The sequence below is a fragment of the Bubalus bubalis genome, chromosome 18, assembly GCF_019923935.1.
Source record: "Bubalus bubalis isolate 160015118507 breed Murrah chromosome 18, NDDB_SH_1, whole genome shotgun sequence".
NCBI lineage: Eukaryota > Metazoa > Chordata > Mammalia > Artiodactyla > Bovidae > Bubalus > Bubalus bubalis.
The window spans coordinates 11277487-11303855 of record NC_059174.1 but is presented as its reverse complement, the minus strand read 5'-3'; the positions used below and the strand labels follow the sequence as shown (position 1 = coordinate 11303855).

Genomic DNA, 26369 nt, shown 5'->3' with positions numbered 1-26369 from the left:
CTCCCTGAGCATTCTTTTCTAGTCAGTTTCAACCTTTGATTCAGTGGGAATCAAACATACTGACCCCTGTACTCTGAACTGTAGTGACTCCCACACGGAGATGTCCAAGGGGCATCTCGACTCCGGGGGCTCAGGCACAGACCAGAGCAACCAGAATGTCCCTCTAAGTGCCGCTGGGTCTGGTGCTCAAGGGACAGTGGTGTTCCCAGGTGAGTCTGCGGGCAGGCTGGGAGATCCTTGCACCGTGAAAGGCGTGGATCCTATTTTTGCTGAAAAGGCTCCTCCCTTGTCATTACTTTTTTTTTTTTTAACAAAAAAGTCAAATGACTTCTGCTGGGAGGCAGAGCCTGCCTCTAACACCAGATGCCGTGGCCCCAGTCCTAGCGGCCTCCTCACCTTTGTGCTTCTGCAAGGCCTTCTGGGTGGACTGCAGGACGGACTCGTGGAACTGGTGCGCGAACTCTTCCGCCACAAAGGGCTCCCACGGCTTGCTCTTTCCGTTGATGCTGTGCGACAGCGGCACGGGGATGTCCTTGGGCGCGGGGCCCCGGACGTAGTGGAGCATGCTCAGGCTCTTCTTGCCCCCAGGGGCCTCACTCGGCCTGGCCTTCTCACTGCCGGCGGGGGCTGGCTCCTGGATGCGCTCCGGAGGCCGGAGCTGTTCCAGCCTCCCAGGCTCCGTGGCCTTCGGGACGTCAGACAAGGAGGCGGCAATGCCCACAGGCTTCTCCGTGTCCAGGGAGGCTTGCTGCGTGGTGGGTTCTTAAGAGACAGAAAGCGAGGAACATGGTCAGACCTACATGTGAACAGGCCGACCCTGATCTCTAACCTAGGACAGAGGACCCGGACTCCGGAGCCATTTAATTAAAGGTCAGCGTGCAATGTTTGGTCTGAGACAGGGTGTGTTTAAGCAGCAAGGCCATTCTTGAAAGGTGCCCCAGGAAGGCGTCTGGGAAGAAGAATGTGAAGGAAGGAGCAAGTCACTTCTGGTCATCCGAGAGGCAGGAAGTTACACAGCCAGATCCAGAGAGAAAGACTGAATTAGGAGCCAAGAACAGGGCCGGACCACCAACATTTCCTGCTTCGTCGGCAGGACAGCAGAGTCAGAGCCGTGAGAGACAGAGACAGAGAGAGAAAGCAGGTGTCACAGGGCCTGTGAGACACACGCCAGGAGCACAGAGCCCAAGCGGCAAGTGCTGAAACTGAAACCCGGGCCACGGCGGGGGGAACAGACGGCGGCCCAGACACACCCGCCACCAGGCCGAGTCCGCCGGAGGAGCCAGGACCCCCACACCCCTGAAAGCGTGACTGCTGACACCGTGCTCCGCTGAGATCTTCCCACGCGCAGGAAGCTTGAGAGAGAGAAGGGAGAGGAAGAAAGAAGCCCGCCGTGTCCGGGAGGAAGACGACCTAGGGTGGTCGGTGGCCTGCGGCCCTGGGCACCCCCGGGACAGTCCCGGGGGTGGCGGATGGGGCTGGCCTTACCGCTCAGGGACACGGCAGGACTGTCCCTCGGAGAGGTCCTGAGCGGGTCTGCCACCGCGGCGGACAGCGCCTTCTGCTTCATGGCCTGGAGCAGCTCAACAAGCCTCTCTTTGTCTGTGAGAAAAGCAGCCTGAGATTACCGGGGGGGATCGCGCCACTCCTGAGCGGGCAGAGGAGCAGGAGTGTGGCTCAGGCCGCGGCCGGCAGGCCTGAGTCCTTCGGAACGAGACACGAAGCCGCAGGCACAGGCTGGCTTTAGAGGAAGAACGTTCACTTTAGAGCCCGGACTCCTTGGCTGTCACCACCTGACGTTTCAGGTGTTCCAAGAACAACGGTGCGTGCATGTGGCGAGTCACAGGTACCTGCAAGCCTCTGTGGGTGAATTCTCATTTTTAAAAAGTTGGACTCAACACAGGAAGCAACCCTGAAAAGCCACACCACGCCTCGGGGCAGGCAGGCTCTCTCCCGGGGCGGTCCACTCCCCGCTGCTCCCGCTGCAAGCATGGCTCCCATGACAGCTGCCACCAGGGAAGAGGGACACACACACACCCCCTGTGACCCCGCAGTTCAGGGGCCCCTCGCCGAACTTCCTTAGGACTTGAGTCAGGCCAAGAGACGCGCTTGTCAAAACCCATCACGTTCCCAGGGATGTGTCCTGGTCCCATCACTGCCTCTTTAACAGAGAGCAGGAATCCACGCCCACCGGTTCGGCCCAAAATGAACAAAATGAGCGAAAGCAACTAAAATGACCAATAAGAACTCTTGCTTTCCTGACTTCCTTCCAGAAAGAGGTGACCAGGCCTTAGCAAGGGGGGACAGTGTGGGCGTGCGGCCCAGAAAGGTCAAGTTTTCCCCTGCTGCTGAGCAAGGACAAAGTGTAGACCAAAGAAGGGGGTGCCCCAGAAGGCGAGTTCAGATTCCAGCCCAGTCGGCCCCTCATGGCCAGACCGATCCGGAAGGGCGAGCTGTCCACACACGGTGGGTGTCGGCCCGGCCCTGCCCCGTGGCTGTGGACCACCCTCACCTCCTGCCATCAGAACGTGAAACGGCAGCCACGTGAGCTGCCCGCGAAGCGGAGACCCAGCAACCACAGGCACCGGAAGACCTGGCCGGGGCAAGAGCGGGTGGGAGTCCACGGCTGACTACACAAGACACCAGCCACCTTCAGTTTCATGGGACGACACAAGAGAAAACACGCTCTGGAGGGGCCGTGTGAGTTCCCGACGGAGAGGGGCGTGGTGGCGAAGAGACGGGGGGACGAGTCCGTGAGAGCCGAGGGGCAGCTTCAACCCCGAGAGCCCATGGCCCCTCTGCTTCCTCAGAGACCCCCAGCTGCCCTGGCGAGCCTGCCCCGAGGCCCGGCCCGGCCCCGCCCCATCTCACCTTTCCTCTTCTCGGCGCTGATGTGGGTCAGGTTGAAGATGGTCAGGAACTTTTTCTTCTCCTCGAAGTTGGGGCTGCTGTTCATGTCATCGGGGCTGTAGCGGGTGGACAGCGCTAGTCTGGGTGAAGGCGTCTGCCGCTTGCTCCGTGCCGTGGGGGGCGACGGGCTGCGCTCTCTCAGCATCCGCCGGCGCTTCCTCCGCTTCTGGGTCAGCAAGTCCTCCTTCTGCTGTTGGGTGGTCAAGCCAAAAAGTTGCAAAAACTCTAGCTTCTAGATTGGGAAAGAAAACAAATGAGGTTGAAACCATGGGCAGAGGCTCCCGCTGACCCCGGGGCCTCCTGGGCCTCGAAGGCTGTGCTGTGGACACTCCGGGCTGGCCCGGGGAGGGGGAAGAGGGCGCCCAGAAGGCGTCCCAGCCGGTGTGGGGAAGCTGAGAGGGGGTGCCCGCAACCCAGCCCAGGGCCCGACAGCGGCGAGACCACAGATACCTCGGAGGACGTGTCCAGTTTGAGGGGCGGCTGCTCAGCTACGCAGCGGAGGTGGGCCCTGACCTCCTCTTCGTCGCTCTCGTCGTAGGAGTCATCCAGGTCATAGTAGTATCCTGGAGGCAGGAAAGGAGCTCTTCAGACAGGCAAGGGGGCTCGCCTCTCCAGGGGATGCACATGGGGCACCCCTCGGACCCGAGAGCCCACCCGCAGGCCAGGCCCCGCTGCCCCTGACCACCCCCAACCCTGGGCCCTGCATCCGTTAACCCCCTAGCCCCAGGCCTCTCAGGGCTGGCGGTGGGGGCACGAGGTGGGCACCAGGGCTGACAGAGCCCCGGCAGGGGACTGTCCTTCACTCTGGCCCGGGGACAGGGCAGCCCAGGTCTTTCTGCACGTCTGCTCCCCTCCTGCTCAGGAGGGCCAGGGCACTCGGGCCCCCCGTCAGCGCGAAGGCACAGTCCCATGCAGAACAGCAGAGCCTGAGGGCCCAGGGCCGACCCCGCCGCCTCACAGGTGAGTGGAGGGACAGCCCTTCCGGGACCAAACACTCGCTCCTCACGTGGCCTCGGGCCCCGCTTCTGGCTGCGAGGCTGGGCTCGGCACTTAGCAGAAGGAGCTGGGCTGGGACCCCTGGTCCCGCCCGGCTGTTGAGGGGCTGTGCAGGTGGGAGGTGCCACACTCGCCCTGGGCCTGCTCTCCCATTCTCTGTGGCTTTCCGGGGAACCCCAGGGCGCTGCTGGCTGAGTCCCACGCCACCTGGCGCAGGAGCGAGGAAAGGAGACCAGACCTTTCTCCTGGGCCTCTCGCCGCCGGCGCTCCTCCAGGTCCAGCTTGCTGACCAGCCTCCGGCGCTGTTGTAGGAACTCGTCGTAGACGTAGGCAGGGTCGGGGCCCCGAGGCGGCGGGGGCCGGTAGGGCGAGCCTGGCTTCAGGGGTCCAGGGGGCTCCCCAAAGGCGGCCGGCGGGGCGAGTGAGGCCCGGGGCTGGCCCAAGACAGTCGGGGTGGCCGGCTCGAGCTCCGCCAGGAAGGGCCCGGGCCCCGGGGGGAAGGCCTGCGGCTCCAGGGCCCCTGGCTCCCGGGGCGGCGGTGGGTACTTGTCTAGGGGGGTGGCCTCGCGCTTGCGGGGCCCCTCCTCTGCCTTCTCCGGGCAGTAGACCCTCTCCACCTTCACCAGTGGGACAGCAGCCGGGCGGCTGGGCTCGAATGGGGCAGGGTGGCCGTGCGGGGGGTGGCCCTCGGGGGCGCGCCGCGGCTCCAGCGAGCTGTCCATCAGGGACACAGGGTTCCAGAGGGCCGTGGGCATCGAGTGGTGCTGGGGCTTGGGTGAGATGAGCGGCGGGGGCCCGCCAAAGTGCTGCGGGGGCTCACGGCTGCCCGGCTCGTGACGGTTCGGTCCCGGCCTAGGGGGGTGGGGGCAGGAGCAGCTGTCAGCCAAGGGCCTGGGCTGGGAGCCCCCAGCCAGTACTGGGGGTGGTGAGAAGGCCTCCTGCAGGCCCCCTCCCCAGGACTGGAGGGAGAACGTGCCTTTCACCCTGGAGCCAAGGGACCCACATCCTCCGCAGGCTGATGCAGACCAGCTTCCCAGAGGACCCAAGGCCCAAGGCGTGCCACCTGTGGGAGATGGTGGGGGTGGGCCGACCTCCTCTCCCCACACTGTGCTCACAGACGGCGGCATGAGACCAGCCTGAGGGGTCTGCCCAGCCGAGTGGACTGGGGGAGACCCTCCGAGGAGACCCTCACGGCCAGCTGCTCCCCACTGGTGGTCCCCGTCAGGACCGAAGTGACCCCACATGCCCGGGGAGCAGCATCTACACCCAGAGGGTCTCTGAGGACCAGACCGGGGCCTGTCCCGAGAGCCAGGTCACCAGCAGAGCACACGACCCTCCCACTGGCCTCAGACCAACAGCTCTGCCTCAAGGCTGAACCAAGTGCCTCTCTCCCTGGTGCATTTAAAACAAAATTCAAATTCAACCTTCAGAAGACTACGTGGCTGCTGTTTTTGCCAAAGTTTACCTACTATTTTTTAAGGGAAGCCCCATGCTGCCAAGGTGACCGAGGGCAGGATCCGAGGGAACTGGAGGGGAAAGAGCAGAGGCCACGGCAGGCACACGAGGCAGGTGCCCAGGGCTCCTCCTGCCCGAGGAAGGGGCCGGCTCACCACAGCCCCCGAGGCTGCTGCACTGCTGCTGGGCCAATACCAAAGGGGACCAGCTACATCAAAAAGCTGTGAGTCTCTAAGTAAACGGCAAAGGCATAAAACCTGATACCAGAATAAATAACTTCCTGCACTGGAGCCAAGCACAGACTGGTTTTCTAGCTCTGATCACAGGGCCCCAAAGGAACGTCACACTGCCATGGGGACCACCTGGCCAGGGGTCAGAGGCCACACCTGCTGGGGCAGCAGCCCACAGGCCCTGACAGCTGCACTGGGATCCTGGGGCCCCAGGCCGAGGGAGGCAGCGTGCCCTGGACTCATCAGGAGATGGTGAACGTGTACCATCGGCTCGCCCGGTCCCTTACGGGGTCACGGGAGCAGAGGGCAGCTCAGAAGTAGAGGAGACAGCCCTTGTGTGGCCCCAAGTGGGCCTAGAGCAGCAGAGGGACCATGTGCAGCAGATGGTCCAGCCTGGCCGAGCAGGACAGAGACCCAGCCAGGGGCCCCAGCATGATTCACTCCCGGCCACACCCAGCTAGCCAGGTGAATCCACCCCGGGCACCCTTATCAGTGGATGCCGAGGCAGGGGCTTGGATGGGTCAGCCACGCCCAGGATACAGAAACCCACTGGCCAGCAGGAGCTGGGACAAAGAGGGAGGGAGCCAAGTGGACACTCACACCTCCATCCCAGACACCTCGAGTATTTCTCATCCTGAGAAGGCAGCACCATGGACACTGAGGGCTGGGAAGAAGCTCAGAAGCCCTCCCGCCTGAACTCTGTGCACAGCGGAGGAGACCGGGGCAGGGCCCAGCGTGCCCCAGGCTTAGACCCGTTCCTGCCACCAACTCTGGCTGAGGGTCTCCACCTGGGCCTTCGGAAGGAGCCCTGGAGGGATAGTTGGGTGGGGTGGGGTGGGGGGGGACACGGGGTGACAGCCAGATCAGCAGGCGGGGGCAGCGAGGCCCCGGGTCAGCTCCGAGAAGGGGCCCAGCTCACAAGGTGAGTGTCGGCAGCCAGGGTCCCAGAGACAGGTTCAAAAGCCTCTTGGAAAAATTTTTTTTATAACAGGGCAGGAAAAAATGGGTTATTTTTTTTTAAATTATAAAATCAATAAAATTAACTTTTTGTATGACTAAAAATCAAAGGGAGTCCCCTTCTCATTCCAGTTTGGACAGAGAGAGATGCTAGGACAGAGATTAATGTCCATGGAAGCTTCTCGGTCGCCCCCCTCAGGCACCAAGCCTGCCCAGAGGGGCTGGGCCGGCTGTGAACCCAGTTCCTGGCGGATGAAGCCCCTGAAGCAAGCAGCTTCCTCCTCCCCTGTCTCCCTCCTCTCGGCCCAGAAGGGGGTCTTAGAAGGTGACATGGAACCCAAGTAACAGCGCTCCACAGGCAGCCAGACCAGAGGGACTCGCTAAACGCAGGCTCCGCCCCCCTCCCCCCACCCGCCCCGGGCCCCAGCCCGCCCCCGGAGCCCACCTGGCGCTCTCCGGCCGGTGCTCCGGGTCCGCAGGTGCTGGCGGCCGGCCCAGGTCCAGCTGCTGCTCCAGCACCTGCTGCCGGAACTCGGACACCTGCGACTGTCGGTCCTCCTTCTCCTGCCGCAGGCGCCGCTGCCGCGCCAGCCACTTCTCCTCCTCGTTGGTGCGCTGCAGGAGCAGGGCTGTGGCCGCGCTGCTGCCCGGCAGAGAGAAGAGCCCGTGGCCGGCGAGGAGGCCGGGCGCCGCGTGGGGCGGGGCAGCCGCCGGGTGCAGGGGGTGCTGCACGGGCTTGGGCACCTGTAGGCCCGCGTCCTTCAGCTTCTCTGTGGGCAGGAGAGGCCGTCAGGGCGGGGCGGGGTCCTGGCGCCCGGCTCAGCCCCGCCCCCTCAGAGAAGGGCGCCCCCTTTCCGTGGGTCCAGGCAGGACACGGCTGCTCCCCGGGGGTCCCGCCTGTCTGACGCAGCAGAGCTGACCTGAGCTCTGGGGGGAATCGCCCGTGCCAGTGGTTAGACAACCGTGCAGACTAAGGTTGTACGTAAGTATAGTGAGATTCAAGTATGTTAAGAATGAAGGTTAGGCTGCTGTGCAAATTCACTGTTTTAGTAAAATAAAGTACGCTAAAAACTAAGGCTAAATACTCCAAGCTATCATCTCTAAGAATTTGGTTGTGCTATGGCGCACAATCTAAGTACAGTGCACAATCTCAGTTATCTACCGGCCTTCACACCAAGTCTAAATCCTGCCAGCGGACGTCCCTGTCCTCGGCTCCCGGTCCGGGGCCGCCCCCTGCCCCCATCCCCGCCCACCAGGCTTGATCACACGGCATGCGGCTGCCCCGGGGCCCACCCCTCCCCGGGTACCTGCGCGGGTCGGGGTGAGCTGCTCCGAGGGCTTGGCCCGCTCCTCGGCGGCGTGGCTCCGCAGCGCGTGCAGCTCGGCCACGGGCAGGAAGGCCGGCTCCAGCGCCTTGGCGGCCAGTAGCTCCTTCTCGCGGGCGCGCTGCTCCCGCTGGCGCTCCAGCTCCCGCTCCTTCTCGCGCTCCAGCTCCTTTTCGCGCTCGCGCTCCTTCTCGCGTTCACGCTCCCGCTCCTTCTCGCGCTCGCGGTCAGCCTCCCGCTCGCGCTCGCGCTCCCTCTCCCGCCTCAGCTCCTCGTCCACCTGCAGCCTGGAGGTAAGAACGGGGATGTGACCTCCGTGGCGGGAAGAACCCCCAGGAGCGAGGCGCTCACACGTGAGCCCGGGGTTCTCCCCCTCCCAATAGGGAGGGGCCAGGGGCCAGGTTGTTTTTGCTAACACGCCAAGAAAAAACTCAGCGTCCACTGGAGACCGAAAGCGGTGGACAGAGACTCTCCAGGCGCCTGGAAGGCTCCCGGCCGCGGCCGGTGATTGTGAGGACGCGACCTCCACACAGCGGCAGGGAGCTCCCGGCAGCGCCCCTTCTGCAGGCAAGTGGGTGGAGGACAGGGGTGGCCCGTCCAAGCACAGCTGGCCTAGCTGGGCCCCGGGACGGGGCTGGCTTACCTCTCGGCGCTGAGGCTGGACATCCGCTCCGAGTGCAGCGCCGCCAGGGACGAGTGGGAGAGCTCCGGCGGGTAGCGGACACCCGAGAGGTGGAGATGCATGGCCGACGGGTGCAGCGGGGGCAGGGAGCCAGGGGCAGGGATGGGGTAGAAGGGGGACCGCAGGGCTGACAGGCAGTAGGAGTCGTCCATCCTGTAGGGGGCAGAGGGGGCCGGTGAGCAGCCATCGTGGAGAGGAAGGCAGGACCCAGCCCCCTCGCCAGGCACAGGTACTGATGCGGGAGCGGCGGACAGGGCCTCCACAAAGGTCCCGCGAGAGCCCCCTTCCACAGCCAGCTCCAAAGCCCTGCACTCCCAGAGGCCACAAGGCCACGCCGGCCACCCCTCAGCTCAGCCGGGGTGGGGCCCCTCCAGGTCTGACCGTCTGACCCGGGAAGCTCCTACACAGAGTGGAGGCACAGCGCCGTCTGCTCAGGGTACTAACAGTCACGCGCGCCCGGGAACCCTCGGTGGAGGCGGGGGACAGGGAGGCCAGCCGGCGAGAGGAGAGTCTCCCTCCAGGAGCAAGCTCTGGATGGCTCATCCAGAGGCTGGGGGAGCGGCCCGCCCCACAGTCCCCGCCTCAGGGAATCTGGTCTCAGACCAGCGTCTACCCACAGGCGGCTGGGGACGTCGGATGCCTCACCTGAAGGCTGGGTGTGGGAAGGGGTGCGGGGCCAGGTAGCCGGGGTGGTAGTAGGCTGCGGCGGTGGCAGGGTCCAGGCCAAGCGGAGGCAGGGAGGACACGCGGAGGTCCTCGGCCGTGTGGTAGGGCCGGAAGCTCCTCAGGTAGTCCTCGGTCACCGTGCTGGGGGGTACCACATGGTGCACGGGCCGCTGCAGGCTGCAGGCAGGAGGGGGTGTGGAGGTGAGCTCCGGGCCCCTGGGCCCCTGCCCTGCACCCCGCCACCACCTCCCTCCTCGAAACAGCAGTCCCTGCCAGAGGCCCAGGGCCCAGAGGTGGGCAGCTGCCGATCCTCGGGCCGCCTTGGCCCCTCACCAGGGGGCATGGGTCTGTTATCTGCAGCCTGGGGAGACCACCCCCCGCCCCCGGCCCTAGGAGCCAGGCTGGGGGTTTAGGGTCAGGCAGGCAGTGAGCCCACTGTGGGCTCAAGTGGCAACGGCCAGCAGGGCTGCCAGCCCAGGGCGGGGCCACCATCTGGCAGCTCTCGGGCTCAGCTGGTGTAGACTCGTGGCAGCCAGAACCTCGGGGATCCCACCCCACACCATGCCCACCCCCCGGCCCGCACTTACTTCAGCGGTGGGAAGCGGGAGTCCTGCACCACTGAGCTGGGCGAGATGCCGAAGGGGTAGGGGCTGCTGAGCAGGTGAGAGGGGATGGCCGGGCCCCCCGCCTTCTCCTGGGGCAGCGGGGGCTCCACGATGAGGCGCTCGCGGCCGCCGCCACTGCCCCGGGAGCCAGCGTCCTGCTGGAGAAGAGAGTGTAGGTCAGGGCCAGGGGGCAGCTCATAGCTCGGCCACCAGCAGCAGGCCAGGCCTTCCTCCGGACACACAGGAGCAGTCGAGCTTCAGGGGGACATTCTTGAAACAGTCTCCATGCCACGGCGGGGGTGACAGCCACTGAGCCCCTGCCCACCGCCCGCCTGATCACGCCGGCATCCCAGGGGCCCAGGCGGCAGCTGCCGGCCTGCCTCACAGATCACTGGGCCTCGGTGCCCCAGGAAGACGTGGCTGAGCAGCTGGCGCTGCCCCGGGCCAAACAGGCCAGCCTGTCCCCCCCAGACAGACCCTGGGCGGCCCTGGCTCTGGCCAGAGCAGGCAGCTGTGGGGCCAGACCTGTCGGGGGACCTCTGATCACTGGTGGGGGCTGTGGGCCCGCCTGCTCAGACTCCTGCCCAAGAGAGGAACCTGGGGCCTGGAGGGTTCAGTGTGGGGGAGACCCCAGGAAACCAGAAGGGGCTCACACAAGGCAGGAAGGGAAAGGCGGTGGCCCCCACCAGCCCCAGCCACACAGAGGAACATCCTGCAGGCCCACCCACAGGAATGTCCGGCTCTGGGCTGGCAGGCCATGGAGAGGCTCTGTCACTCTGGTCGCTGACACGGCCGGAAGGGAGCAAGCGGCAGGCGCGGAGCGTTAACAGCCACTGGCCCAGGGTCCCGTCGCCACGCAGCCAAGGAAGATGCGGCTGCCCAGCCTCCCCGACCCCAGAGCTCCACGTGCCAGGCCCTTCCTCACCAGGCCGCACGGTGCCCCCCTCACCTGGCGTCAGGCCTGGCCCGGCTACCCCGGTCAGCGACAGGAGAGCAGGACGCAGGCCCAGGTCCATCCACCCCAGACCCACAGGTCAGGGAGACACCCTCCCCTGTCTGCCTGGCATCTCCCCCATCGGAGTCAGGAGATGGGGGCAGCAGAGCCTCAGGTCACCTCATTCCCAAACGGGGCGCACAGGAGGGACCACACAGCCCCCGCAGAGAGGAGGGGCCCACCCGTCACCGTGTCTATGGAACACCCGGGCGGGTGGCCGCCTGTGCTCCCACCCCACGTGGCAGGCTGGCCCCTCCACTCAGGGCGGGGCCCTCAGAGGGCACGGACTCCGATTCCCCCTTTCCCAGGCGGGCTTCACCAGGCTGGGGGCTGTCGAGGGCGAGCCCCACACATAGGTCAGGGCAGGAAGCCAGCACTCCCCTCTGGTCCCCAAGGCCCTGGACAGGTCCCCATGACTGCCCCTGCGCCGGGGCCCCCGCCTGTCGGATGTGCACAGGAGGCGGGTCCTGCACGTGCAGCTGCACCCCCCTCATACCCCCTCCGCTGGCACGGGACGCGGCCAGCACAAGAAGGGTGAAGGCCTTGAACCCTGTGCCTGGGGTCTGGGCTGGACTGGCTGGGGACGGGGTGGGGGGGCGGTGCCGGCGGTGTTGCCTGGGTGGGGACGCAGCGGCGGGAGCCTGAGGCCCCCGAGGTACAGGGAGGCCCCCAGGAAATGCTGGGCCCCGCCTCCAGGCTGGCAGCCCCACACGGCGGAGGCCTCGCAGGGGACCTGTGCACACAGCCTGGAGAGGAGCTAAGACCACTCCCGGCCCCCTTTGCTGGACCAAACGCCAGAGCGAGGGCCCCGTGCACCATCCCCGGGTGGGGCCGCCCCCGTCCGCCCGCGGCAGGACAAAGCCCAGCTTGAAGGCAGCAGAGCCAGATGGCACCTTCCTGGGTGGGAAAGGCTGGGGGAGGGGCAGATGGCGGGCAGGGGGTTCCCGCCCACCTGCCTGGAGCCCCGAGCTCCGCCAAGCTCGTGACGGGCACCTGGGAACGAGGTCGGGGCCCGTGCCCGGGAGCCCCAGCTGCCGCCCCGGGAGCACCTGCAGGCTCTTTTTATTGAGCGGCGGCCACAGGCGCAGCTACAAACAGAGGGAACACGGGGTGGGGGGACCCTCCGTTCTCTGGTGATTAGAGAGGCTTCTACCAGGCAGACGGGCAGACATGCCCTGTTAGCTCTGAAACAGACTATTTGTCATCTCATCTGTCCCCACGCTGCTCCCGCCACCTGGAAAATGCCGGTGACCCCCGCGCGGGGCGCCCCCCAAGCCTCCCCGCGGGAAGCGACTCCCCCTCCTGTCCCCTGCCCCCCCAGGAGGATTATAAGCCTCTATGCCAGCCGGCCATCCCTCGCTGCTCCCCAGCCCCCAGCCCGCCTCCCCTGGGCGCCTGTGTCCTGCTCACCAGCTGCTGCGCGCTAAGTGGCTGGAGCACCGCCCCTATGGCCCTTTCTCGGGGTCACTCAGTGCTTCCGAGGGCGTGAGGACCCTCGGAGGAGGGCCGAGCTCAGGGGAAGGGGCCCATGGCCAGGAGTGGGGGCGTTGAGGAGGCTTCTGGGCCTGGAAGGGCAGCAGCTGGGTGCAGGGCAGGATGAGCAACCGCCAGGCCCCAGGGGTGAGGGGAGAGGCAGGTGGTTGGGCCCAGAGGTCAGGGCCGACTGTCAGGGGGCAACAGGCCCCTGGAGGCAGGAGACTGTGGTGCGGACGCTGGTCCTCTCTTAAACCGGGCCGGGGGATGGCTGGGTGTCCGCACCCTGCTCTGGCTGGGATCAGCCCCACCGGGCCCTGCCTGGCCCAGGGATGAGCCAGGAGGGTCCGGCACCTCGTGGATCAAGGTAGGGCTACCCCCAGCTGGGTCCTCGCCTTCTTCCAGGAATTCAGGGGCTCCCCCTACCGCTCTGTGGACGGAGGCTGCCCCCCCCACCTCCAGGGCAGAGAACAGCAAGACCCTGAGTGACGCCTACCCCCACCTAACCCAGCAGGGCAGAGAGCTGGGGGCCAAGCAGAAGACCCACTGTCCCCCCACCCCCCTCCTGCTCTCTCCGGGTTTAATTAGTGCTTCCAAGTGGCGCTGGCCCTCTGGGGACTCGGCAGAAACATCCAGAGCTCGGCGCAGTGACCACGTTCTTAATTAGGAGGGCCCTCCAGGCTTGGGGTGTGGGGGCGGGTCCCCCGAGGAGCCACATCCCCTGGGCGCACACCCAGGGAGCCCCGCCAAGTGTGGAAAGGCCTCCTGGGGCAGGCAGGCCTCGACAGTTAAGACAGGTATCAGTAAAGGTGACCTGTGAAAACGTGGGTACAACAGACAGGAATAATAACAGCTCACGTTTACAAGAAGTGCTCACGATGTGCAAACACCATTCTGTCCCCCCAGATTCCTCTGTGGGAGTCCCAACCCCACACGTGACCACGTGCAGGAGACAGGGGGTGTGTGCAGCGGTGACCGAGGCGACGTGTGGTCACTAGGGCGGGCCCTGGTATCCTTGGAGGAAGAGGAGACCAGGGCACAGGCACGCACAGAAGAGCCCGTGAGGATGCAGGGAGAGGACGGCCGTCCACACGCCGAGGCGCGAGGCCTCAGGAGGGCCTGGCCTTGCCCACAGCCGGGACACGGGCCCCCAGCCCTACAGCTAACCCGCCCTGAGCCCGCTATGAGGGGCTCACTGGGGCAGCCCCAGACCACGAGCCCTGGGAGTGCTCTTGAGACACACAGACCCTCCGGGCAGCTGCTGTCCCCCAGCTCCCTCGGGGAGAAGCGGATCTCAACACGAAATGAGCCCCCGTCAGCCCCCCACTCACCTGGCGGCTCTCACTCCTCCAGACGCCATTGACAGTCTTGGTGGGGGCGATGGTCACCACGGGGGGCGTGCTGGGGACGCTGTGTCCCCCTGGGGGGACGATGATGGGACCCATGGGCACGCGCTTGGGCGTGCTGGCTGGGGAGCTGTGGTTGGTGGCCGGAGAGGAGACAGGGGACGACTCGCTGCTCAGTGAAGACCCTGCGGGAGAAGGACACAGCGCCTGAGCAGGGGCCTGGGCTCTGGGGGGGAAGCGGGGACACAACCGACCGACCGACCAGGCGGGCGTGCCCGCCCCTCCCTGGGGCTGCTTACCCAACTCTACCCCGGGGGCGGGGGGAAGAGCCAGGGGAGTAAGCAGGTCCCCCCAACTTGGATGGGGACTGAGCCCCGGGAGAGCAAGTGCGGGGGCTTACAGGATGCTGTGGGGGGAAGGGGAAGTGGGCCTGCTGCTGGCCAGGCCTGGCTGGGGGTGGGGCTGAGAAAGGCCTATATTATCAGGACATCAAACGAGTTCATTTTATCTTGAGAACTGAACCATAATGTGGGGTTCACGGCAGACGGGTTGGTCAGCACGTTCACAGAGTTGTGCAACCATCACTGTGACCTGCTTTCCATCCGGCCCCCGGCCCTCAGCCTGCCCCCCTGGGCTTCTTCCCCAGAGAGGGTGGCAGGGACGGGGAGCTGGTATGGCCGGAGGCTTCCAGGCCTGCGGGTCACTTTGGTCTCCAGCAGCTGCAGAGGCAGCAGGCGAGGAGAGCAGGGCGTGGGGGGCCAGGGGGGCCACTTGGTGCCCTGACAGGAAGGCGCCCGCCTGCAGCAGCTGTCTCGAGGGGCGGCAGAGGGGGCGGCAGTGCGTCCAGTCCCCCCGTCCTCAGCCCCTGATGCCCCCGCTCCCAGGTGGGTCTCTAGTCTGAGGCCTATCCTGGCAGCGTGGCCCCAGGGGGGCTGGAGTCGGTGGTTTGGGGGACCCCCAGAGGCACACCCAGGACCTGTGCAGCCCAGCTGGGTGCACACCCACACCCTGCACTGCTCTGGGCTGCAGTTGGTGGTCAGAGGCCCCTCAGATACCCACATGGTGCCCCATCGCACACAGACCCCCCCAAATCTGTGAGCCACGAAGAACACCCAGGCACTGGGTCTAGGGCGGGCCCAGGAGGCCCCCGATTCTGTCACAGGAGCACTTCAGCCGCGGCCCTGCTCGGGCACCCAGAGGCGGCAGACCTGGCCCAGGAGACACCCTGTCTCGCAAAGAGCCCCTTGAAGAGGCCTGAACCAGGGGGCCAGGGAAGCTGGGGCAGCACAGACTGCCCCCGCTGCAAGCAGGACCCCACGGCTTCCATACTTCCCCCCGGGTCCTCTGCGGAACCTGCCTGGTCCCGGGGGCCAAGACCCTGGTACTCTCTCATCTCTTCAAGAGACCACACTTCTACCAAGTGACACCTCTGCCCGACGGGGAGGAGGGCAGCCTACGGCCCAGGGCGCTTGGCTCGGAGCCCTTCTCTCTGCCCTGAGGACCCCGCAGCCAGGTGTGGGCTCAGCAGGGACTGGGAGACAGAGCGGCCGGACCCCGAGGCCCACAGATGCTGGCACAGGGCTCTGCCCCGAGAAGGTGCGCCATGGTGGCTGACTTGGTGCACTTCCTAGGCTTGTGCACGACCTGCACAACTGTACAGGACAACCCACGGGAGACACCGGTCCACACAGAGCCTGGCCCATTCACCCCCGGAACAACTCCAGAGCCAGGCGGCCCCCTGAAGGCTGTTGCCCCTGAGGTATGACCGGATTCTCCAAATGGACCCACCAACCATGGCCCACACACCAGCAATTCTGTAACCCTGAGTCACCCAAGCCAACACCAAGCCCAGCCCAACTGTGCCACCCACTGGCCGGGCCAGCTCCAGCCTCCGCCAGCTGTCACAGCTGCTGGGTGGCCAATGCCAGGGGCCGTCAGTTGCCTTCCCACCCTCCGCAGGTCAGCCTCCCAGGTTCTGAAACTAGCTGCGTCTGTTGGGTTGGGGGTCTGCCTATGACACCAGCTTCAAGGTGGCAGTGGTGGGAGGCAGGCTGACCTGGCCGCCCCAGGGTGCGGAGAGCTGACGAAGGGAAGGCCTGCACCCCAAACCCCCACCAGGTGGGGCAGCTTGCGGAGGCCAGGAAGCAGCGTCCCCGCCCTGCCCCGGGGACCCGCACAGCGGGCAGTGGGCCCCGGTCCACCCAGACACAGGTCAGCAGTGCCGACCCGAACCTCCAGCCACGCCCGCTGCTGCTGGAAGGACATGGAGCCACAGGGTGGGGGGGGACCGCCTGTGCGCCCAGGGCCACCCTGTGGGTGGAGGGACATCGGGCCATGCTCTCTGGAGGCAAAAAGAAAGAAAACGGACGCACTGAGCACCCCGAGCAGTCATGGGAGAGGCTGCACTGCCCGGGGGGGAAGCGGGGTCAAGCCTCCAGGGCCGGGCAGATGTGGGGGAGCCGAGCCTCACACTGGGGAGGCCCGATGGCCCTGCCGCCTGCACGCAGGGACTCAGGGCTGCCTGCTGCCCGGCCCCCTGCTCCGTCTCTGCACCCCACACCACCAGCAGATCTCTGTGGACTGGCATCATTTCCAAGCGCTGGGCAGTGAGTGAGGAGGCCCCATTTCCAAGGGGGCGGGTGGGACTTGGGGACGGGGTGACGGGATCCAGAGGCCATGGGCAGTTAGCAGCCTGGCCCCTGGGGGATGGGCCAGCCACCGCCACTCAGCAGCTGGATCAATGCCTGACCACGCACTGGCCAATTAGTGAGCGGTGCCCCCGACCCTGGGCTCAGGGCAGCCGTGATAAACCGCCGTGCGTGGCAGGCGTCGGTGGGCCGGGGGCGGCTGGGGTGGCAGCGTGCAGCGCTCCACGTCCCCTCCATCTCTGACCCGGCAGGTGAGTGCCCGGGGCTGCCCAGGCTCCCGTCATTAACAGCAGAGACCCCCAAGTCGCCTCCACGGGGGCAGGAGTGCGGCCTGAAAACACGTCACAGCGGCAGCACAGAGGCCGTCAGCTCCCAGACGCACCCCCAACCCGCCACCGGGACAACAGCTAAGCACCAACTGGATGCCCCAAACCAGGGCTCCTGTGCCAGGGCCCGCCCTGAGCGGGGAGGCCAGGCCCAGCCTCAGCCTCACAGCCTGTCCCCCTCCCCTTCTCCCCGGGGGGAGGGACAGCGACCCCTGATGCGTCCCTGAAACAGGACCCTCGGGCCGCCTTCTGGCGCCCTGAGCTTCTTGGGGCCGAGGGCAGCATCGCGGGGGCAGGGCAGGAGGCGCTGTGACGGATGAGGGATGAGGACCAGCATCCATGTGGAGGGCCCCCCACAGCTAAGCCCTGCCCAGACCTCACCCAGGACCGGCAGGGACCCCCGACCTGCAGCTGCGAGCACGTGTGAGCCCTGGAGGTGAAGTCCTCATCATAAGCACAGAAGCTGGGGACAGCGGGCACACGGCCAGCCCACGGTGGGTTCGGGGAGACCCTGCTGAGGGAGCCGCAGGGCTGCCGGCCCCTCCTCAGAGGGGACAGTTGAAGCCTAGCCCCCCACGCCCTCGAGGAGCCCTCTCCCCCTCACCAGGGGGCAACGCACGCCTGCTCCCAGGACCACCAGCCGCATCACCAAACCCCAACCAGCAAAGGTGTTTCTTCTCACAAGACACATTTCCTGGGGCTGAGCGGGAAGGCCGGTGTCCGTGCTGCTTCCCATGGGGGCTCAGAAGGGGTGTCGAGGGGGATTCTGGGGGTGACACTGTTGCCCTGTCACAGCCTGGGGAGGCCTCTGGTTCCAACGGCCCAGGGCCGGGCACCCCTCCAGAGCAGGCTCGGTCCCCTTCCCCTAGGCCTTGCTCTCCCTGGAATCGTGGCCCAGACACAGAGGAGGGGGCAAGGCGCTGAGGATGCCCCCCTAACACTCACACCTGTAAACGAGACAGACAGGGTTGCAGACCGAGCCCTGCCGGTCCCTGCACCCCCGCCCCATTTCGCTGTTTTCCTGAAAAGAGGCGGGTTTCAGGCGGCAGACCACAAGCGCCCGCCCCGCTCCTGGCTCAGGCGGCTGCACCGCTGGTGGGCAGAGTCCCACCTCCAACCTCGCCAGGAGGGTGCCCGCTCCCCCACCTGTGCAAGGCGGCCCCTGCACGTCACTGCTAAGAGCCCCACGGGAACACGCAGACCAAGGTGACGGTCAGGCCCACGCCTGCAGCCCGAGGTTCCTTCCCAAACATGCTGTGTGGGCCTGGTCACGCCCAGGTCCGCCGGCACACACAGGAGCAGCTCTCCCCGACAGGACAGGGTCTCCCCGCAAAGGATGCGTGGGGGGCACCCACGCCAGCCCTCAGCCGTGCACGCACCCACCTCGCTCGGCCCCTTGAGCCCTGGCTGTGCGCGTTGGGGGTGGGGTGACAGCGTGGGTGGGCCTGCGCCGTCACCCGCAGGCACCGTGCCTAGAGCGAGCGTGGGTCTCCTGAACCCTCATGATCAACGCGGCAGGCGCCACCCTCGTCCCGAGAACAGGCAGCAGCTCAGAGAGGTCGTGCGCCGGGCCCGGGTCACACAGCAAGGACACAGAACCCGCCGGCGTCCGTGTCCCGACACGGGGCACCCCCCTCCGTAGTGGGTTACAGGGCCGAGCACGTCGGGACCCCCCCAGGGACAGATCCCTGGCCCCTCGCCGGCCGATGGGGACCAGGCAGGGCCCCAGGAAAGACACCTCCTGCGGGGCGTGCTGTCTCCCGCTCGCGAGCTCTCTGGGGGCAGAGCAAACAAGGCAGGCGGATTACTTGCTCTGCACTGAATTTTTTAAACTGCACCTTGGAGGCACAACGTGAGCAAAGACATCAGCCCAGGAGCAGATGGGAGAGTTGGGCCGCGGCTCTCAGAACGAGATGCTCTGGAGGGGCAGAAGAGAGGGTCTCAGGGAGTGGGGGCGCCCAGGGCCCTGGCCAGCACCCGGGGTGCACGAGGTGACCGGGACAGGCCAGGCGGCAAGCGGGGAGACCAAAGCCTCGACTGTCTTCTCTCAGCTGTCAGTCCTCCCTGTGCAGGGATTGCTGCACCCTCGAGGGCGGGACGGTCCTCCTGGGGGTACCCTGCGGGCACAGGGGGCCTTGAAGGGACAGCCGAAGTGGAGGCCGTGTCAGGCCATCTCTGGGAGGGCGGACTCGGATACGGCAGTTGGAGGAGGACTGTGGTTTCCATCTCTGCTCCACGGCTTGTGAGTCAGGACGCCAGCCAAGCCTGAAGCGCAGCCAGGTCCTCCAGAGAGGTGGACGCAGAACAGAGGCCAGGGCTCTCGCAGCGAGAGGCCGCCGGCACAGAGCGGGTGCTTGACGAACAGTCACTGCCCCAGTTCAGGATGGGAGAGCCCTCACTGGCTGCACCCCTCACACCCAGGAGTGTGGTGCCAACCAGCCGCAGGAAGCCACGAGACCTGGGGGGATGCCCACGCGGAGAGCCAGCAGCGGGGCCATGTGTGCCCACAGGCAGCAGGCGGCCAGGCCGCAGATCGGGGCTGCCAGGGCTGGGGGAGGGCATGGGAGGGGGGCAGGCTTCTTTTGGGGAGACAAAACATTCTATAACTAAGAGTGATGGATGGGACTTCCCTGGTAGTCCAGGGTTAAGATTCTGCCTGCCAATGCAGGGGACACGGGCTCGATCCCTGGGCTGGGAAGACCCCACAAGCTGGGGAGCAACTAAGCCCGAGCGCCCCAGGGCCCGTGCTCTGCAGCTGGAGACATCACGGCAGTGAGGAGCCCGTGCATCGCAACCAAGAGTAGCTCCCGCTCGTCACAGCTAGAGAAATCCCGCACACAGCAACCAAGACCCAGGGCGGCCAGAAACTTGGACAAATTAATAAATTTTTAGAAAGTGATGGTTGCACAACTCTGAACGCGTGACAACCCGCTGAACTGTGTCCTTTTGGAAATAAATTTTATAAGAAATTTACAAAGAGAAAAATTGAGACCCCCTGCTCCAAATCACCAAGCCCAGCAAGTGTCCCCCTTGGCTGTTCCGATTTCCGGTGGAGAGACAGGGGAGCTGGGGCAGCCAGCCCTCCCCTCGTGCCCGCAGAGCCCTCCAAGCTCCCAGAAGCTGACAGCCAAGACCCCCGTGTGTTCCCCACACTGCTGCAGCGGGTGCTGGGGCGGGCAGGGGTGCAGGACGCCCGCCCCTCCCTGCCAGGGCCATGCTCAGGCTTTTGCCATCCTAAGCCCGGCTCTTCCAGGTCCACGTGGAAAGGCCCAGGCAGCAGCAGCGAGGGACAGCTGGCGTGTCCTCAGCAGCTCTGTGATCCCAGGCTCCTTACATGACCTCGCGGGGCCTCAGCCTCCCACCCCCCTGCACACTGGGCCACCGCCAGGCTGCCGGTCCATTCTACAGACAGGGGAACGGCACAGCAGAGCTGGGGTGACTCCATGAGAAAAAAAACGGGGACCAGGCCCAGGGATGTGGTGTGGAGGAGGCTCCAGAGAGTGACGGGGCTCAGCTCTTCAAAGCAAAAGCCCCACTGGGGGTTGCCCAGATGGAGCGTTCCATGTCGAGCTCATCACCATAGCTTTAAACGCACAGGCTTGGCTTGTGGCCCCACGAGCCAGAAACGAGGTCGTGGTGCCCAGCACGCACAGCAGAACTACACCGAGCATCAGGGCAGCCCGGGGTCCAGACCCCAAGCTCCCCAGGCCCCAGGATTCCTCATCTGGGTGATGGGGACGCCTCAGCCCAGCCAGCGGCAGACACCGTGCTCCGGAGACAGCCTGAGAGCGGACCCGCGTGGCCCACTCCACCTCATCCCTCCATCACAAAGTCCTCGGGCACCCTTCCCAGGGCGTCACGCAAACACCTGGACCACAGCCGAGGGCAGCAGGCCCCCTGCAGCACAGTGCTCCCGGCCAGCGAGGCCCAACAGCCTCTGGCACGTGGGCTGCCCACTGGCCCACCATCCAAGCTGGACGCTGGGGCCAGCGGAGAGGAGACAAAAGCCACCAAGGCCAGGCTCGCCCCACACCCAGGGCTCCCGTGGGAGCCTCGTCCTCTGTAGACGGCGGGGTGTGTGGGGAGGTGGTGTCACCCTGGGATGGGCTCAGCTGCCCAGGCGTGGACACGGATGTTGGCTTAAGCCCTGATACCCGGGTCGGGGGTGACTCAGCCAGAGGGACCTAGCGTCCCCGGCCTGCTGACAGCTGTCCGTGGAGGCCGTGCCGGCCCCGTCTCTCTGCCTCCTGGAACGTGACGGAAGATGATACCAGAGCAGGGAGCTGCCAGGCAATCTCTGCCTCGGGGGGGCCTCCTCGTCCACTCAGAAGAGATCCCAGTTCAGGGCTGGAGCCACTGTGCCCACTCCTCGCCCGGGTGGACACTAGCCGCAAGGCGACCCCCTGGCAACGCAGAAACCAGGCGCAAAGGCCTGGGCTCCTGGGCCCACAGCCACCTGCCCTGGGATCCAGTCTACCCTACTCCCTCCTCTGCCCAGCGACCACGTGAGCAGAAAAGGGGTGCGGACAAGTCAGAGTCAGACAGCAGCAGGCCCCCGCAGCACCCATCACAGCACGAGTCTGCTCTGCTGAGCTGGAGACCCCCAGAGTCGATACAGACAGATGTGTGTTCTCCGGGTGCCCGGAGGGCCCTGGAACACACACCACCAAGCCCTGGACATTCAGGGCGAGGCAGACCACTCAGGGTCCCTGCTTCCTCTGCCCGGGAGGTCGAATCCTTGCCACCCCCCCAACACAGCAGGGTACCTACAGGGTATCTGAGAGGCCCGCGCTGGAATCCGTAGCAGCCCAGGCCTCCCAGCAGCTCTGAGGCAAACTGCCTGCCACCCACTCGTGCAGCCGGTGGCCCCTGACCTGGACTAACACAGGCTGACAGTCATCCTGGAAGGGCCCGGAGCCAGGCTGTATGCACGGGAAGGCTGACACTCAGAGAGAGCCAGTGTTCGCCAAAAGCCACACAGCACATCGCTGCCCCAGTGACAGGAGGAGCCAGGGCTCCAGACCCCTGGGGGATGCCTGTCCACACCACAAGACCCCTGCCTGGGGACCGGGGGGGTTGGGGGGCGGATGGCACTGGTGGGTGTGCCGTGCCCCCAACTCGGGAACACGTCGGGACACACACCTCCTGGGAAGAGGCCCCAGAGCAGGCTGGGGGCTCTAAAAGCAGTATGGCGCCTGCAAACCCCAACCCCACACCCACTGCTGTCGGCGGAGGGCCCCCTCGGCGGCGGGCCCCCTCGGCGGCTCCTGAAGCAAAGAAGAAAGTCAGCAGACAGCGCAGAGAGTGGGGTTCAGCAGCCAGGAAAGCACATCCCCGCCACAAAGCAGCAGCAGGAGGCAGACCAGCCAGTGTGGACACTTGGTGTGCGAGCCCGCCCTGCGCCCAGAGCCCCAGGAACCAGGCGGGACCGTGCTCTCCCCGCCTTCGGCCGGCTGCCCGGGGCGGGCGCGCCTCTTACCTCTGGGCTCCTCCGCCTGTTTGGCGAGCTTGCGCAGGGCGGCGGCAAAGCTGGAGGAAGGCGCGGCCTGGGCCGACAGCGCGCTGCTGGTGGCGGGGCTGCCGCTGGGCACCAGGGCGCCATTGAGCGGCGAGGGGGTGAGGGGGTTGACGGTGGCGGTGGTCCTGGTCGCGGTGGAGAGCATCCCTAGCGAAGGGGACTTGGGCTCATGGCTCATGCCTGAAACAGGAAGAGAAGAACCAGAGTCACCCGAGAGCACAGGGCCCAGCACCAGAGCGGGCACCGGCCGGGCATGTGGGGCGGGGGGGGGGAAGGGGGGGGGCGGGCGAAGCAGGGCAGAGCCAGCTCTGTGGAGCGAGGGGGGCTGCCACCCCAGTGTCCCTCTGCACTCCATACCCAGAGGACTACGGGGCCCAGGACCCCGGCCCAGCGTTCTCACAAGAAAGAGAGGAAGGCCAGCGGAAAGAAGAGGGCCAGAGTGGGGACCCTCCGGAGGACAGGCAGGGCCTCCAGCACGTCCCGCAGATGGGCGCCGGCGCACAGCCTCCCTCCTCCCAGGGGAGACGGGCTCAGGCAGGCCGCGGGGACCCGTCCCGGGCGGGTCGGCCGGGCCCTCATGTGCGGCTGCTGTCGCCCTTTGAACCCCAAAGCCCCCGAGGGACAAAGTGGGCCTGCACCGAGAAGGCTCCCTGCAGTTGAGAACTGGGCAGGTGAGAAGTGCCACTGAGGCCCCTGTGGCAGTCCAGCCGGGCGCAGAGCCTACCGAGACACTGAAGACGCACGGCGGCAGGTCTAGATGGCTCCCCCAGGGGCGGGGGGGTCCAGGCTCGGCTACACTGGCCAAGGAGCTTACCAAGGGGACACCCCAAGCCTTCGCTGACCCTCCAGGACACTCGCCCTCCTGCGGGCCCCACGGGCCCCATCAACAAAGGCCGCGCTCCTCACGGGCTGGCGGGTGTGTCTCCTGCCTTCTCGATGGACACCTTGCCTGTGCCCGCTCCCAACCTGTGGGTACATTCGAGGGGTGCAAACGAGGCCTACGGCCTCACAGGCAGCGGGCCATGGGCTGAGTGCAGGAGAGGCGCAGAGAGCTGGGAGGACCGCTGCAGGGAACACCAGCCACCTGGGGCGCTCCGGGAGGGGTTGGAAAGTGCAGCCAGAGGGCGCCCATGAGGGCAGTGTGGCGGGGACGTGTGCCTCCCCCGGGGCCCCCGGCCCTCCGCGGGCAGCCAGGAGAGATAGCTGCGGGCCCCGACAACACAGCCTGCACCCTGAGTCCTGGAGAACTGGCCTGCGGTCCCCATCGCCCCCCCTGCAGGGCGGGTGGGCAAAGAGATCTCGGGGGCGCAAAGGGTAAATGGCCATGACTGTGAGAGGGGCGTTCAAGAGGCCAATGTGTGCTCGGAGGGACCCTTCTCTCAGGAGAGGGCTCACACCTTGGGGACATAGGACCCCACAAGAGCCCTGGCGCCCACGGCCAGCAGCCTGGCTGGCCTCCCAGCTGCCGGCGGGTGACAGGGCCCTGACCCTGTGCGTCCGCCTCTCTGGAGGAGCGGGGGAGAGGGCAGAGTACAGGCAACTCCATAGGCCTCGCAGCCCAGCAAAGGAACCTGGGGGTGGAGGGACAGGGTCCACGGCCCACAGGCTCTGGATTAGAGTGCTCTCTCAGCCACCCTGGCACTCGGCCAGCTGCTAGGGCAGTTGAGCAAGAGGCCCACCATGTCCCAGAAGCTCAGTCCCAGGCCCTCCCCAACACCCCATCCTCCGCAACCCCTCCTCCTCGGAATGAGCGAACAGGACCGTGTGGACCAGCCTTGGAGCAAGGAGGAAGGGGGCACCTGGAGGACAGGCTTTGCACGGACTACGCTGCCACACACGGTGGGCGCCTGGATCCCAGCTCTGGGGCCTCTAGCTGTGTGACCCTGGGCAAGTCCCTTTGCCTCTCTGGGCCTCAGTTGCATCTATAACGTGAGGACGAAGACAAAGTCCACCTCATGAAGTCAGTCCCGCGAGGGTGCCAGGAGGTGACTCACAGCAGGCCCGGCACATCTCAAGGACCCCTCCTGGTGTCGTCACGCTGACGGTCAGCGGACGGGGCAGAAACACAGGCCTGGATGGGCAGGGGCTAGGCCAAGGCCGCACGGGTCAGTCTGGGCAGACTGGACCTGAGCTGCCCGATATGTGCCGCCATCACCCCCGAAAGCCCTCCCCACCACCATCCCTCCCCGGGTGGGCCAGGCGCCCACAGACCAGCTTTGCCCACCCCTGGGCAGGACGGGCTGCTGAAAGTGAATACGGAGGATGCCGGGGACAGAGGGGCCCAGGGCTCTGGTCCTGCTGCCCGCAGGGAGGCCCAGGGATGGAGCCCACGCAGAAACCAACTGGGGCGGTCCAGAAGCCTGCTGGGTCCTGCTTTGGACCAAATCGCTCTCAGCACCCACTCTGTGAGCCAATGGTTTTTTTTTACGGGGGGTGGGGTGGGGGGGTGGGGGGGGCGGGCATGGCATATGATGGAGCGCCATCCTTGCAGGGCCCCCAGCCCAGGCACAGCGTGTGGGGTCCCCACACAGGGCCACACGGCTCAGCAGCACATCAGGACTGGAACCCCATTTCCTGGGCGTTCCCACCAGGAAGAACCAGGGTGGGGGGGAAGGGCAGGACGCCCTCCCATGACCCCACCTGCCCGGTCCAAGGCCAAACCGCCATGGAAGACCAAGAGGCACAGATGCACTCAGAGCTCAAGGTCACTTGGCCGCAGTGGTTCCAAAGTGGGTCCAAGTCTGTCCCTCGTTTGCTCAATGGGCGGGGACTAACCCTCTCCTCGTGCGTGGGCCAGATTCACTCGCAGGGAACAGGAAACGGCAGAAGATTGGCGACTGCCAAGGTGAGGTCACCAAAGCGCCTGGCCACCCCCCTGCGCTCCCCGGACCACGTGGGCTGCAGGGAGTCTGCTGTCAGGCTGTGAAGACGCCAGAGGCGCCTGCGCGGGGATCCCACGTCCCAGGAATGGGGGCCTCCAGCCCACAGCCACGTGAGGCAGTGGCTCCTCCAGCCCCAGGGAGCCTTGTGATGGGACCACGGCCAGGCACCAGCTTCATTACATCAGGGGCGCTGGGCCAGAGCTACCCAGCGCAGCTGCTCCCGGAGCCCAGCACATCTGTATTCGGGATGGTTTGTTACGCAGCGCTAGTTAGCTAACTGGTACGGGGAGCGCCACCACATTCTCCACTGAACAGAACTCGCAACATCCCTCTCCTTTTCTTTGTGCAGTTCAACCATCTGCAGACATGCTGTGTCTTCTTCACCCAGAGTCTCCAAAACAGAACCCTCTGGTGCTGTTCACATCACCTCCCTCCCCCTTCCCGGGGTTCCTTAAGAGAACTGGCCACAACCCTTTAAACCCTACAGCCTCTTAAAGAAACATGTTATTATGCCCACTTTACAGATGGGAGAGTCCAGACTTGGGCCTAAGGGCTGACAGAAGGTCACCAGCGGGGCTGGGATTACCTGAACACAGCACCCGTGTCCCACGGAGCGGAAGCTGGTGGGGGCTCGGGTCCAGCCCTGCTCTGGGGACGTGAGGCAGGCGCAGAGGTCCCCTGTCTCCCAGGGACCTGTCCCCTTGGCCCAGGGGGTAGGTTTGAGGTCACCGCCCAGCGGCCACGTGACAGACTGGCCAGCTGGTGACCTGGGTGGACGTGCTGTGACCACCAGCTGCCAGCACTGGGCAGGATGGTACAGAGGTGCTAGGGAGCAGCCACTAGGCAAACCTGGGGTCAGATCCCAAAAACATCACACACCCCTTAAGGCCCTGGGTGGAGACCTTCGAGTGTCAGCAAGAGGAACAATTTTATTATTTTAGCTCTATGTTAAAAACGCTCTATGTTTTTAACGCAGAACTTCCTTGCCTGTGTTCCAGCTTTTCTGGAGTGAACCAGGTTTTTTAAAAATGGGGTGCCCTCAAAGAAAGAGAGACTTGGCTGCCTGAGTTTGGAATAACCCCTGGTGGGGATTCCCCCCAGACCAGGGCCTTCCGCTGGCCAGACATGGGAGCTGAGGGAACTGGGGTGCTCCTGCCAGAACCCCAACACTGACAGCCCCAGCCTTTCCCTGGCGACCAGGGTCCTGGGAGGCAGGTGCACCCCTGCCCCTTTCCCGTAAGAGCTGCCACTGAATGTCAGTGCCTGGCTCCTCCTGGCACCCAGCGACACCCCACCCCCGCAGCACCTCACGGACAGCCCCCCCGGGACTCCTGGGGGTCCCCCAGAGTGAGTGTCCCT

At 65.7% G+C, this 26369-nt stretch overlaps 1 protein-coding gene across 5 annotated transcripts in view; it reads right to left on the bottom strand.

Moving 5' to 3' along the window:
* Positions 1 to 26369, bottom strand: part of GSE1 (Gse1 coiled-coil protein) — a 395343-nt gene that overhangs the window by 7989 nt on the left and 360985 nt on the right. Inside the window, exons 3-14 of one of the 5 annotated variants that reach the window (XM_044930675.2) lie at positions 22090 to 22308; positions 13622 to 13821; positions 9806 to 9981; positions 9198 to 9395; positions 8514 to 8705; positions 7853 to 8157; positions 6991 to 7315; positions 4142 to 4755; positions 3358 to 3470; positions 2869 to 3097; positions 1486 to 1599; positions 397 to 762 (exon numbers count right to left, since the gene is read on the bottom strand). In XM_044930675.2, coding sequence (XP_044786610.2) covers positions 397 to 762; positions 1486 to 1599; positions 2869 to 3097; positions 3358 to 3470; positions 4142 to 4755; positions 6991 to 7315; positions 7853 to 8157; positions 8514 to 8705; positions 9198 to 9395; positions 9806 to 9981; positions 13622 to 13821; positions 22090 to 22308 — 3051 coding nt within the window. Of the gene's footprint in view, positions 1 to 396; positions 763 to 1485; positions 1600 to 2868; positions 3140 to 3357; positions 3471 to 4141; positions 4756 to 6990; positions 7316 to 7852; positions 8158 to 8513; positions 8706 to 9197; positions 9396 to 9805; positions 9982 to 13621; positions 13822 to 22089; positions 22309 to 26369 lie in introns of all 5 variants that reach the window. The other 4 variants (XM_044930674.2, XM_025269793.3, XM_044930676.2 and 1 more) reach the window with 4 other exon arrangements.